This window comes from Antennarius striatus, chromosome 6 (genome assembly GCF_040054535.1).
Source record: "Antennarius striatus isolate MH-2024 chromosome 6, ASM4005453v1, whole genome shotgun sequence".
Lineage (NCBI taxonomy): Eukaryota > Metazoa > Chordata > Actinopteri > Lophiiformes > Antennariidae > Antennarius > Antennarius striatus.
The window spans coordinates 24,824,725-24,839,512 of NC_090781.1; the positions used below are offsets into that span (position 1 = coordinate 24,824,725).

Genomic DNA, 14,788 nt, shown 5'->3' on the forward strand with positions numbered 1-14,788 from the left:
CGTAGATGGCGTTGATGCAAGGAGATGAAAAAAAGAAGTCAAGAGGAAAAAGAGGCAGACGGGAAAGGCGCAAAAAAGACACCGAGAAAGAGACGGGGAGGCAGTTAGGAGCTGATGGATTGGAGGGAAGATGGAGGACAACAATGGGCTTGACGCTGGGAGGAAGCAGAGGGTGGTGGATCTGCCGTAGGGGAGGTTTAAAAAAGAGAGGCAGGGCAGGAGATGAAGAAAAAGATGAACCAAAGCAACGGGATTCTGACTCTACCTTCCAAAATTGGAGGAATCTCTTAAAAAGCCATTATTTGATTGTACTCCTGTCTAAATTACAATCCAGTTAAAGTGAATTTCTCAATCTGACCTTGGAACATGTCCAACGGAGGCAATTAAAACATTATAAATTACAGAGGAGCTGCAAACAGGCACATAAAGGTGTGAAAAAATCTCTCACCCAAGACTGTGTGCAGCCGTCCAACATATTGAAGCCTGTATATACTTCTGCACATGCTTGTGTGTAATTAAAACCTAGACCCTGAAATCACACGTGACATGTTTAACAGCTGATTTGCATACTATAAGTTAAGAGCTGGTTAATTCAAAAAAGATCTCCGTTTAAAAGCCCGATCTTTGTTCGCTGCAAACGACAAGGGGCCTCTGGAGGGCATTTCCCCCAACGTTCCCCTGATATTCTGCCCCCCTGTTGCATTTTTTACCCCCTTCTTCCCCTCTCTTGTTTTGTTGGCAGGTGATAATCGGCCCATTGGCGGGGCCGTTGCCCAGAGTTCATTGCCAAAGGCAGCAGGGCGTATTCAGTAAACAAGGTATTAGCATGCAAATGAGAAGGGAGGAAGAGGGCGGGGCTGGGAAGGCGAGAGTTTAAGGTCGCAGGTCAGACGCTCCTCAGACTCGATTGGGGAGCTGTCAATCACCCAATGCCCCGGGGGCAGAAGCAGGCAACAAAGGGAACAAAGATGGCTGACAAAGAAAGCCCCGGCTCTCTCCAGCTTAAACTCCACTTCCTCTTTTTTAGGGCGATGCAGGGTCGGCCTGTAATTAATGGAGTGCCAATCACGCGATGGGTACGGCGGTGACTGATGGCCTCTTGGCGTGGGGAGAGGCTTGGATCCGAGAGACCGTACCTTCAAGACAGCAGCTGTCAACCAGTCGGTTGGCGCTGTGTTGCCTTAGACAGTCTGTTGGGGTGCCCAACCTCGCCCTCAAGGCATTGGGTTGAAGTCAGCACTTTTTTCCCCAACACCTTAACTGTGCCACTTGAAATGGAATGCAAGGAGCAGCAATGTCCCAGGAGGAAGTGGGGCAGCATGTGTTGTCGCCATGGCTGGTTACACACCAGCTTGAGATCCAGAAACAAAAACCAGACACCCTCCCTTCCTCGTCTTCTCCATCCTCCTCTCCCTGATTTCCCCCCTGATTCTAAGAGACAAAGCCGGACAGAGACCCAACAGGGAATGTTCGCCCTCCCCGCCTGCCTGTCCCGGCTCAGATAAAGACGCAGACATTCTCCCAAGAGAGACGGGAGAGGGGAGGACAGAAGGACGGGGTGAGAAAGGCCAGAGAGAAATGACGGGGATGAGCGAGAGAAAGTATGATGAGAAAAAGAGAAGGCAAGAGAGAGTGACAGATGTGACGAAAGTTGGCCGAGAAGAAAGAGGGCAAAGGGACAGTGAGTGACATAAATAGAGTGTCGGGGGTATTCTGGGTGGGTGACCGTGATGAGACTCTGGATAACGCGTCTGATGTCGGTACTTATTTGCATAAACACAGAATGGAGTTTGTGTAGTGATGTTTGGTTCCAGTGGGGATTCCTTTACATGTGCAGGGAAAGACGGGCGATGTCAGGGTAACTGTAATACCGAGCTAATTAAATCACGACGGGACAGAGATGGATCGCCTAACACACTCTCTCTCTCTAACACACACTCACACACACACACACAAACATGTGTGTCCTCTCCCCGCTGCGTCAGGCTGTGATGTGCATCGTTTACCTCCATAATCACCTGCTTTTCATTCTCTCTCTCTTTGTCTAGGTAAGCCAGTAATGATTATCACCGAGTACATGGAGAACGGATCGCTGGATGCATTCCTGAGGGTCAGTCATGCCTTCTTGTCTGCCTGTGTGTGTGTGTGTGTGTGTGTGTGTGTGTGTGTGTGTGTGTGTGTGTGTGTGTGTGTGTGTGTGTGTGTGTAATAATTGCAGCTTGTTGATCCCATCTTATCTTGGTAAAGTGGTCCAGTGATATTACAAGCGTTCTTTCACAAACATTCTCCCTAATCTCGATCCTCTCCTTGATCGACTTGATGCGTTTCTGACAAGGAGGTCGGTGAAGGTTCCACATCTGTGTTTCCAGAATTCACTGTGGGTTTTAAATGATGCTCAGTACTTTATCCAGTGGACAAATGTAGATGGAGTTAGAACAAATACAAAAACATGGAGAGGAAGAGTAAACAGCGCATAAGGTCGTGTTATCTGTGGAGGAATTAACTTGTTGCATCTTAGAGATTAAAAGGAAAATCAGCTTATCAAATCAGATAAAAGGAGGTTTGTATATTTACTCAATTTGTGACACCACAGCATTTATAAAATAGCTGTAAACAACCATCAAACAACAATACTTAAAGCTTGTAAGTATGCCTGTATTTGATTCCAGCTACAATGCAATGACGTACCTCGAGATACGAGTTATTTGAGATACAAGTCGTCGTTCTGTCCGCCTTGTTGTTCGACATACAAGCCAAAATCTGAGATACAAGTCTTGCTTCAGGAAACCACCACTAGTTGGTGGATGGATACAACATCAGTGAGACCGTATCTCGTTCTTTACCACGTGTTGGTGGATGGATACAACATCAGTGAGACTGTATCTCGTTCTTTACCACGTGTTGGTGGGTGGATACGACATCATTGAGACCATATCTCGTTCTTTACCGCGTGTTGGTGGATGGCTACGACATCAGTGAGACCGTATCTCGTTCTTTACCATGTGTTGGTGGATGGATACGACGTCAGTGAGACCGAATCTTGTTCTTTACCACGTGTTGGTGGATGGATACAACATCAGTGAGACCGGATCTCGTTCTTTACCACGTGTTGGTGGATGGATACAACATCAGTGAGACCGGATCTTGTTCTCGTTGGTGGAATAAAGACGTAGCTCGTGTGTTCTCGTAACTTTTGCGTTTCTTTTCATTGTTTATCATTGTTTACATATCTTACATAGAATAAATTATACACAGGTAAAGTCTGCATATAAGAGGAGAAACTGCTTATAAGAGGAGTTATAACAGTCGACACATGCATTGACTAATGGTATAAAGAGCATTTGACCTTACAGCTGCGTTAAAATGTGTTACGACCTGTTTTGTAAAACATTTATTGAAATTATAGCGTGTCATTAAATATAATGTACGATGTGGCTGAAAAACACATCACTGGGCCAGAGATGATGTCATTTCAAGGTGAAGACTTAAACGCTGATGATGACATAATTAACCGTTTTTCTAAACGCTCTATTTTGTTCTGTAGAAGAACGACGGCCGCTTCACGGTCATCCAGCTGGTGGGGATCCTGCGGGGCATCGCGTCGGGCATGAAGTACCTGTCGGACATGAGCTACGTCCACCGCGACCTGGCGGCGCGCAACATTCTGGTCAACAGCAACCTGGTCTGCAAGGTGTCCGACTTCGGCATGTCTCGAGTGCTGGAGGACGACCCGGAGGCGGCGTACACCACCAGGGTAAGTGTGTGTGTGTGTGTGTGTGTGTGTGTGTGTGTGTCAGTGTGTGACCTTCCTTGTCAGTTGTGTCAGTTTTCATTAATCAGGCTGTGTTCCAATTTCAGGGAGGGAAGATTCCGATCCGCTGGACGGCCCCAGAGGCCATCGCTTACAGGAAGTTCACCTCGGCCAGTGACGTGTGGAGCTACGGCATCGTCATGTGGGAGGTGATGTCATACGGGGAGAGACCGTACTGGGACATGAGCAACCAAGACGTAAGTCATCAGCGAAGAAATTATATTTGAACAGCCTTGAGTTCAGTGGAATATTACAAATGAATATTACAAATAGCATGTATGCTGTCACACATTGGAAGTACATAAAATTAGAGATACAAAAGAAAAGGGGATTCAAAAGTGTCTCATAACAGTATTGATGTATTGTCTCTAGGTGATCAAGGCTATTGATGAGGGCTACCGCCTGCCCCCGCCCATGGACTGCCCCGTGGCGCTCCACCAGCTCATGCTGGACTGCTGGCAGAGGGAGAGGGCCGACCGGCCCAAGTTTGGACAGATCGTCAACATGCTGGACAAACTGATTCGAAACCCCAACACCCTGAAGAGGACCGGAGGGGAGACGGCCGTCAGGTGAGAGGATGGAGAATACCAAAAAAAAAAGGGTCAGAGGTCATGCATTTAACGCACAGACTAATGGACGTCACTGGCAACCAATGAGTTAATAGCATGGCTAGAAGTCACACAAGAGAAATACAGACTTGAAATTTGAGAAATTTCATTCCAAAATAAAAATCTAATTCATGAGTGACACCCCCCACTGAGGAATTATTTCATATTAATAAAAAAGTACAGGAAAGTGGTGGAAATCTCACCCACAAATATCTTGTGTTAAAAAGCGTATGTGTGTGAACACACACACACACAAACACACACACACACACACACACACACACACACACACACACACACACACACACACACATCCCATTTACGGCACAACGCAATCCTGCCCCAACACACAAACAAACACACACCCACGTAATCTGCTTTTCTCTCGCCGGTGTTAACACTCGCCATTAAACATTATCTACCACCGACACGAGGCTCCTTTTTCGGCACCCCCCCCCACCCCCACCCTACACATCCCATAATGGATTTCTGTGCAAACTAGCTTTAATGGCGTTGTACGCTTTGGAATGCGAGCGCAGCGACTGGAGGAGAGAGTTACGATGGTAAAAAATCAACACCTGCCTGCAGCGCCAAACGTGTTCACAACCACCTCCATGTGCGTCCATGCTCCACGCAGGCCGGGGGAAGTCTGTTTAAGTTTAACCAGGCTGGGGGGGGTGGGGGGGCATCGCATGCAAGAAGGTCACACATGTACCCACCTAATGGGACACTATGGGTAGTGAGAGGGGAGTCCTGGTGAAACAAAGGATGATGGGAAAAAAAAGAGGAGGCTAAATTCTGGGGAACTCCAGTGGGCAGTAAAAGTCGGCCGAGTGTGGACGTGTGTTTTCTGTAGAATCAGGATTAACTTACTGTGTCGGAGGAAATTTTGTTTGACTTGGATCGGTTTAAAAACCCGGGGACACAAAACAGAGCCGGACCTGCTGAGTCCATCAGGGAGGGGGTGGTGGGGGTTGGTTGGGAGGGAAATGTAGTGCGGAGGTTTTTCACAGTCTGTGGGTCCCTGTCTGTCTCTGTCACGCCTGTCTGATGAGTACAGCGCTCCGTTCAGGAAGAGAGAGAGAAGCTCGTCATTCCTGTCGTTCTTCCAGTCCTTGTGAATCCTTTCAAAATAAAAGCATTGAAACAGGATGCAGCTTTTATTGTCTACATGCAGCGACATATGTTCAGAGTTTAAATGCACAACCGAACCATATTTGGTTGATGAGTTTTACTCTCCATCCGCACCCGCCCCCACCACCACCCTCACCAGGCCGAACACCACCCTGCTGGAGCCGGGGAGCCCCGAGGTGTCCCCCGCCGTGGGCACAGTGGAGGACTGGCTCCAGGCCATCGGCATGGAGAGATACAGCGACAACTTCACCGCCGCCGGCTACACCACCCCAGAGGCCGTGGTGCACATGACACAAGAGTGAGTAAATGTAACTAAATGTAACTAAATGTAACTAAATGTAACTAAATGTAACGTAACATAAATGTAACTACTGCTTCACGTCAAGTAACTCTGAATTTATTACTTATTCAAGTTAAAAAAGGTTGAACAGAAAAAAAATGTGTTTTTGTGTTTCTCTGTTGTAACGTAAATCCTTTTAATTTGTCAGGTAATGAAAAGAAAAACAACTACGTAATTCCATCAATCAAGGATCAAACTGTTCAAATCAATAAAGAAAAACAACATCAAACACGACTTTGTTAAAAACGTTTTCGTCAAAGTTAAAATGGGCTTGATTACTGCATTCTGGGAAATGTAGTTTTTTTTTTGTTCCATTTATTTTGACCTTGTATGCTCTTGCGGGCCACATAAAATCATGTGGAGGGCCACATTTGGCCCCCTGGGCCTTGAGTTTGACACATGTGCCTTATGGGATCACAAAGGACTGAAATAGATCTCATTTTCATCATTCAGAAACTAACATATATAAATACGATGTAAAAAAGTTAGCTTCCTCCGTGGAGCCATTTTTATAAGCTAAACTAACTCTCAGCAAGAAAGCATTAAACTTCTTCAACTATTCCAGAAACACTCAGTGATATATTTTGCAGGTCTGCACAAAATCTTTCTTAGTTTCTGTCAGTAACATTTATATATATTTTTTTACTAATTAGGATTACAGCATTAGCTGTGCTGGCATGAGAAATTCCTCCTTCCGCAGTTAAACTGGTTGATTTCCTCCAGGAGGCTGTAAAATGAATCACGAGGCTCAGGCCTGTGTGCGTTATTATTTTTTTTTGTGGTCCTTAAAAAGATCTTTTTCTTTCTTTTCCAGGGACATGGCTCGCATCGGCATCTCCTCCGCAACGCACCAGAACAAGATCCTGACCAGCGTCCAGGGAATGCTGTCCCAAATGCAACAGATGCAAGGCAGAATGGTTCCCGTCTGAGGAGGTTCAGGCGGCGTTGGGAAAAAATACATAAAGAACAAAAAAAGATTAAATGTTAAAAAAAAAAAAGAGACAAAGAAACTATGAAGAAATAGTTTACCTCATCCATGCACTTTAAATTGGATGTAAAATAAAAGAAGATGAATAAGAAAAAAAGTGGAAAATGGCACTTTTTTTGGGGAAAAAAATCAGACCTTTATCTTGCCCATTTTTTTTTTTTTTTTTGGGAATGGAACGCTCCCCGTCTGCAGCATTTTATGGACAGACGGGAGGGACGGCTGGAAAAGTGCTTCCGAGAGGCCGAACTGGAGTGCCTTTAATGGTCTGGAAGGAAAAAACAAGGGATGGGAGAATCGCACCGTTCTTCCTCTTCTAGGGCAAAAGTGTTGTTTCTGGAACTTTTCTTTCTGGAATAAATCCATGGAGCAGATTTTTTTTATTTTATTTTTTTTTTGATTTCCTGAAACTGTGTTTATTGTACATGAATTTGTTTCTGTAGGACTCACAGTCAGCACTGGTCACCATTGTTCCGTCTCAGCTGGGATCTGTTGGAGAATCCTAACCGTCGTATAAACACAGAATCTCTCTGCTTGAGGCTCGGACTGCATCGAGGGCGAATTCTGAGGAGCTTTTTGATGTTTTTTTGGCCTTGCTGTATTCTGTTGCCCTCAGGACGCTGCTGAGAATGTCTTTAATCTTCCAGAGGAGTCTTCCCGCTCCCCTGTCTTCCCCCCCCCATCCTCCTGTCCCACAGATAAACACACATGTCGGATGCTTCCATTCAAGTCTTCATCCGAATCTCCTATTTTGATGGACAGCACCTCCTCATCGTCTGGGACAGGCTTTTACAAAAATGAATGAAAAGCATGAAGGATTCATTGGCAGGAGTTATTTTGTGAAAAAAGGGATTCCACAAATTCAAATTGGATGCAGAATGAATCGGTATCTCCAGCGCCGAGAAAACAGATGAGGAAATACAGAGAGGATTACTCAAGCTGTCATCAAGGTGAGGATCAATAGCGTTTTATTTCAACCTGAGACTCAAGAGAAGAAAAGATTTCTTTTAAAAATATTTTTTTTTAATAAACTCACTTTATTATAGCAGTAAGAGACTAATACAAACTATGTTGGAGTGCTTGGAAGATAAATTAATGCCCCTTTTCTGCTCCTTCATCGGCGGCCCCTCAGCTGAAAACGCTGTTAATTAACATGTGGGTCGAGCCACCTCAGACAGCCAGAGCCGATCGATAACCGCTGATCTGTGATCAGTCTGCAGACCCGATGCTGCTGGAATGTTAATGAGCAGAATGAATCAGCGGCTGACTCGGAGTCAGAGCCGCAGAGCTCAGCGGAGAGCAGGAAGTCTGTCTAGGAACGTAAGGAAATGACTTCTGGTCAAAATGTCTTGATGCGGTGTGTAATCAGGTGATTTAGATGTTGGAGAAGTTGAATTTTAATTACCTCAAACAAGCGTTCATATTTTTATTCTCATTTTGGAGACTGTAGTTTGTGATTTTATTGAATAGCCCTGCAAAGAAGGTCACCAATCAGGCTCTTTTGTGTTTTCACATTTTACTGACTAAGCCTCATTTATGATGAAAACAGAACTAAATATTTTAATTTCATTGAGCGTTTGTGATGTTTTCTGATTATAAACCCAAATTTATCAATTTAATATGAATAACTCAAAAAAATTACGAACATATTCTGAAATTTTCGTGCAATTTTTTACTGTTTTTAAAATGTTCCTGAACATTTGTGAAAAGATCAACTATAAAAAGTAATCAATTGGTGCCATAAATATGCAGCATGAGGCTTGTAAAGCATAAATTTATGCCTATTATTGATTATAAAGTGCTACCATTAATCAATATCTCTGCTGGAGAGATGTCGAAACATTTAAATTACTAGCTTGAGTTTGCATGTCAGAAATAAACAATCTGGTTTAGTTGCATTGCTGCTTTAATTTGGACTCCATGCACGTCACACATGGGCCAGTGTTTGCTTTTCATGCGAGCCAATAAGTCGACAGCATGTTTCTCGTATCACGCGCACACAACAGCATGTGGCGCACACAAGTTAATACCTCGCTGCCACGAAATCCATATTTTCCCCCTGCAGAGCGGCCGTTCGCCGTCTCTGGATGTTGGGGATTTGGCGTTTTTGTTTAGCAGATGATTCAAATGTTCCATCGGGTCGGGGCTGCGGAGCTGGATTGTTGATGGGGAGGCGATGCCAAGTAGAAACTGTTTATATTCAAAACCACCATGACTGATGCAGCCTCTCTTTTCCTCTTCTCCACAGCTGCTGCTGTCCATCACAAACAGGACCCCCCCCCCCCTCCAACCCCTGGGCCACAGCAGCAATTCTTCATCCTCTTTCCCAACGTCTTCCTCCCTCTTCTTCTCCTCCTCTTCCTCCTTGGAGTGTCCTGCGACTGTGAGATTAAAAAAGTCCATCCTTGAACATCTGGTGACGTCCACCATCAGGACCCCCCCTCTAGTAATGTACTGAAATTACTAAGAATGATATAACAGCATAACAAAGAGACATTAAGAAGAATGTAATATAATCCAGAAGCCCTGCTCCAGTGGATAATGTGCTTTTATTTTGAAAGTTTCATTTTGGTGATGTTTTTTTTTGTTGTTCTGTTTGCATGTAAAGAAAAAAATATGTTTTGAAATGAGTGTGTGATTGCAGAAATGTGTGTATTTGAGTGTGTATACCGATGTCTGAGTGTGTGTCTGACTGTATGCGTGACGTCTTTCGTACTATCAGTAAATGTGTGTGTTTTCATGCCACTATGGAGGAAGAGGCCACGACAGAGACGTGTAGTTTTTGACGTAAAAAGACAAAACCCTTGACTTTCTTGCTTTTGGCGGTCTCTACCCAAACAAAGCCAGGTGTGTGTCGCTCGCTCTGCACGAACTCTGCAATGAAATTTACGAAACAGAATTTTTGGGACCCCTGGTAGTCCTGCATTGGCGACGATGAACCGGCCTCGCAAAAACGGACACGCAGAGACGTGGAACTCTGCAACAGCATTTACGAAAACAAATTTTTGGGACCCCTGGTGGTCCTGTGTTGGCAGCGACGAACCGGCTCGCAAACGGACGCGTGTGAGAGTGTGACGAAAAGGCCTCCCCAGCGTGGAAACACACCCAGACGAGGGCTTGGACTCTCCCAGCTCACGGCATACTGGAGGAGGAAACGCCGAAACCTTTTTATGTTCCTTTTGGAAATGGAAAACGGTTTTGAAAAAAGACCAGACGAGTGAGGAAAACATGTTGAAGAAGGGAAAACTGTTGCTTATTTAGTTTTTTTTTTTTTCTCCAGAGCACATCAGCTACAGGCTTACCCCCTCCCCCCCATGGACAACATTGTTTTAATTCCTTTATCTCTTTAAACTATAATTATGTGAATGTTTCTGAACTCGAAAAGCGATGCTTCATATAATAGAAAAAAACACCTCCGTCCTTAATACAGCTCTACTGCGCTTTCCTTTATCGGCGACGCTCTTTTTTTTGGCGGGGGGGTGGTTTATCTAGCAGAAATAAAAAGGACCTGTTTGGAAATATGCAAGACATGTTTGAAAAAGGAGAAGGAAACCAGAATGTACTGTAAAATATTTTTTTTTCCTTTACTTAAATGTTGGATGATTTGAAAAACTGTAAAAAAAAAAAAAAAACAACCACAAAAAAGTTTTTAAAAAGAAGTTCCATGTTTGTCATTGTATGCCTTCTGATGCCATATGATCGATCTAGCCATGTAGATCTAACATTCTCTCAATCTTGGTTTTTTTTAATTTGTACTTTTTTTTCCCCGACATGATCATGTTTTATTGAGCTTTTGTTTTGTTCTGTTGTTTTTTTTTTGTCCAGGAGCTCTAGGTACATGTAACTTATGTCATTTATTTATGTCCTTTTATATCTAGTTTGTAAAATAATAGCCTAAAGTGAAGAAAATATAGGGGTGCCAAAGTGCATTCTTAATAAAGTAGACACCATATAAAAGATCTCGCTGCCTCTCATTCGTATTCACACAGGTAGACCTTCAGGTACGTCTGTCATGGCGTCTGTAAGGGGAGCTGATTGGCTGATTGTCATTCATTGATTACTACATTATGTGGTTGCATAAATTGGAAGTTGTGCAGCAGGAGGAAGAGGAAACGCATCAATCACATCCTTGGCCTCGTTTCTGCTTAGTATTTTTAATAGTCTCACTGTGCAATAAAGACACACACACACACACACACACACACACACACATAATGAAGAAATGAGCAGCCTGCTGGTGGTTTTCCTCTCCAGATAACCACGATGGAACGCTAAGACTTGGCCGCTCCGTTCCTGTCAGTCCTTGAAGCAGCATTGAGTGCCACTTGGAATAATGTGTGTGTGTGTGTGTGTGTGTGTGTGTGTTTAATCAGAACAACATCTGCTTCCTGCACTCATTTCCCACACTGATAAACTACTGATTGTCTTTAGTCTTTGATAAGGGGCCCGGGAGAAAGGACGGTTTTTCAGAAATGGAGCCCAGGCCAACGTGGAGCCAAATGGTGTTTTACACTTTTCCTGAGAAATTACCAGAGCGAGGCATGAATGCATTAAAGCTCTGAAGTTTTGCAGCGGGAGATGCTTATCGGCCTCAGAGGGGAAAGCGTTTCTCCTTCACAGATTGTTGGCCGGCTTCGGGGGGAAATGATGAAAGAGATAAACACGCTCCAAACCCACCGACGTATATGACGTTGATGACTTTGACGTGGAATTTGAATGCATACAAAAAACTTAAGTTAGTAGCAATGCGTATGATACGCGTCGCCTAGGGTTACGTGTCAGTAAGTGTGCGAGATCACTTTCCAACGCAGTCCATCAATGTGTGATGGACTGCATCGTTTCTTCTCAACGGAGCTTCTCAGTGGAACAGTTTTTACCATTTTTAAGTTGAACGTACTCAAATGCTGCTATGTTATAAGCCACGCCCCCTTTGATGACTCAACGCTGACATGATTTAAAGTCACCCAATGGAAAGCTGTGGTTGTTTTGCTCGTCTTTGCTTTGTAAGAGCGTGCATGTGTGTGGTGGGCGGGGCTTCCTGACCACACCCGCTTCTATCAAGTCGGAGTTTCAGTTTGAACTAAATCCAACAGGACTGTCGGTGAAGTCTGAACGCCAACGTGACACCTGGAGACGAGCAGATGAACGCCGTCCAGGTGTTCCAGCCTGGATCCAGACTGTGGGCAGGAATAACAGACAGATGGCCGAGAAACACCAGCGTCTATCGTCTGTCTGGAGGCTGCTTAAACCTGGTTAGCTTCTTACTATCCATGTGGAAAATAGTGTTAGTGGAAGAAAGAGAAAGAAAGACACACAAACCTGAGTACGTTTGTTTTTTGTATTACATTATTATAATTATTATTATTATATTATTATTAATCAAGAATGACTAAACTCAAAACAATATCAGTCGAGGTTTACCTGTTTGGTTAGATAATATAATCCTGGATTTACCAGTTTATAATAGCCATTCAGTTTCAACCAGGATGCATCACCATGGTAACATCAGATGCACATCTGCCTGTCAGCAGAATGTGTAGAATGAAGATATCATTATGATCAATAGCAGATGCTGTGTGTGTGTGTGTGTGTGTGTGTGTGTGTGTGTGTGTGTGTGTGTGTGTGTGTGTGTGTGTGTGTGTGTATGATGGAGGAGAAGGATCTTCAATTTATTTTAATCCTGTTGATCTAATCCAATAATTTCATTGTGACTTTTCACTCCTACTGTAATTATATAGGAGGGACTAATCAGAGCTAATGATAAACCAGGATTATACTGGAATATCTGGAAGCTCTTCATTGGTCGGCAGCAACTGTGACGCTTTAATCCTGGATTATGGATTATTAAAGCATTCTTATTTTACTGATATTATAGATTTCTTTTAGATTGTGAATTATAGAACGAAACGTCTCGGGTCTCTGCAGGTTTTTTTGCTCAATGCCGTGTACCAAATCTCTACCAGTTTGGTTTTCTTCTCTTTACTTCACAAACTTACTTCAATTATTATTATTAGAAGGTGATATATGGACCTTTTCGTCACATCCTTTCAATCCAAGATGCAATATTTGGGATTTGTGATCCTCAAGGTCTTCTGAAAACATCAGTGTAGCGTCTCGCACCATATAGACGGCCAAAAGTCAAGAAGAGATTATCCTACAACTCCAGACACACACACACACACACACACACACACTGCTCGAGGTCTTAATGCTTTTGTCGACCAATCTAATTAAGGAACCTTTAGGTGAAGTGCGCTCCTTCAAACGGGCTTAACCCTGGCGGCTCCAGACTGTCACTTCAACCCTTTTCATTGGCTCACTTTGTTTCATCGTTCAATTTCCCGATTGGACAGATAAAGCCTGTCCGTTAAGCTCCCCCACAATAAAGCGCCATCCTTCACACTGACATTATGATTACTCTGTCTATTGTATCGTACATAAGTACATCCACACAATATTTTAATCCATTTCTCCAAAACACGACGCCCATAATCCTCCTCTTCTCCAAACAATAGAGAACTGCAGGTGAATTGTCTGCTTTTTTATTGCATTGAGTGATGTTTACAAGGAAAAGGGCTCTTATGACGTAGAGGGGAATATGTGAAAAGGAAACACAAGCTTAAAACTGGAGTGGGGAACATAGCTGGGCTGTCTCTCAGACGTCTGACCACATTGATTTAGCAGAACCGTGCATCTGGTTTGGGAGCTGTCGCGCAGAACTTTGATGGTCAAGACATACGCAAAGATATATAGGAGGAGAAAAGTGTCCCCGAAACAAAACAGATGAAAAGTTTGGCAGCATTAGAGAATATGTCCTAAATTGGCTTTTTGAAATCACTCCAGTCTGTGAAGACATCAAATGCCACACCAGAGGCAGGAATTATCACCGACAAACACTATCTTTTAGTCGCAGCGTGTCCTGAAGCAACTGTTTTTTCCCCCAACATGTCCTCTGGAAACGCTGGAAAATGAAGCTGAGTCAGCGTTACGGGAAAACGAGTACACGGGAAATGAGTGACGGCTGGTGGGCAGGCAAACGAGAGAAAGACTTTTACTGCAGATCTGAAAAGTTTAGTTTAGGATACTTGGAAAACATTAGAGTATTCATAAATTTGAATTGACAGAATTATACTTTATTAACGTGCTAGAAAAAGACAGCAGGATAAATGTTCTCCTCAATTTTTGCCCTTTCAATGTCTCTAATTTTATAAATTTCTGTTTTCCTAATGTATTTTTTAGCCATTTGGATGGAAATGTACATCTAATGGCCAATCGACCCATCATTCACATTCATCCAGACTGAATTATTTGTACAACTGTGCAACTAATGGTGCAGGGCATTTGGATGATGAAAAGACTCAAAGTCATTCATCATCTAAGCAAAGCAGCTCATTCACAAGAAGATTCACATTGAGAAAGTGAGTCACGCTACTCCAGAGAAGACTTCCTGACGAAAGACGGCCAAAGCAGGGCTAATGGTGCTAGCATCAGAGCTGGAACTCGAAGTTAAAGAAGTCTTTATCGACTTATTTGAAGATTTTTTTTGTAAGTCCAGTGTTGAAAGGATTTGTTTTTAGCACAAAAATTCATCCCGAGAGCATCATTTTTAAAAAAAAAAATCTTGTACCATCATCAGGTCAAAAATCACATTTTTCCCAGTACCTATGAGCATATTTCATAAAACCGCAATAATAGGAGCCGGACTTGGGTTTTAGGTGGAGATCTTGATGAAGTGGTCCGAGATGTTCCCTCTGTTTATGAACTCCATGCTCAGCACCTCATAAAACAAGACCGTTGTCAAACAGAGCATGGCTCCGAACATCTGTCAAAGGCAAGGAGGACAAAATTGAAAGACATATTTAGAGTAAAAAACCGAGCTACATGCGAGCTCGACCTGCACCCGGTCAATG

The 14,788-nt window shown here is 43.5% G+C and overlaps 1 protein-coding gene across 2 annotated transcripts in view; it reads left to right on the forward strand.

Annotated features, from left to right (window-relative positions):
* The window catches only part of epha4l (eph receptor A4, like), a 51,730-nt gene extending 40,901 nt beyond the window's left edge, over positions 1–10,829 (forward strand). For both annotated transcript variants that reach the window (XM_068316919.1, XM_068316920.1), the window contains exons 12-18: positions 2,049–2,110; positions 3,545–3,754; positions 3,859–4,008; positions 4,184–4,380; positions 5,693–5,851; positions 6,708–7,828; positions 9,127–10,829. In XM_068316919.1, the coding sequence (XP_068173020.1) occupies positions 2,049–2,110; positions 3,545–3,754; positions 3,859–4,008; positions 4,184–4,380; positions 5,693–5,851; positions 6,708–6,822 (893 nt within the window). In that variant the 3' untranslated portion in view covers positions 6,823–7,828; positions 9,127–10,829. The remainder of the gene's footprint in view (positions 1–2,048; positions 2,111–3,544; positions 3,755–3,858; positions 4,009–4,183; positions 4,381–5,692; positions 5,852–6,707; positions 7,829–9,126) is intronic.
* Positions 10,830–14,788: the final 3,959 nt, after the last annotated feature.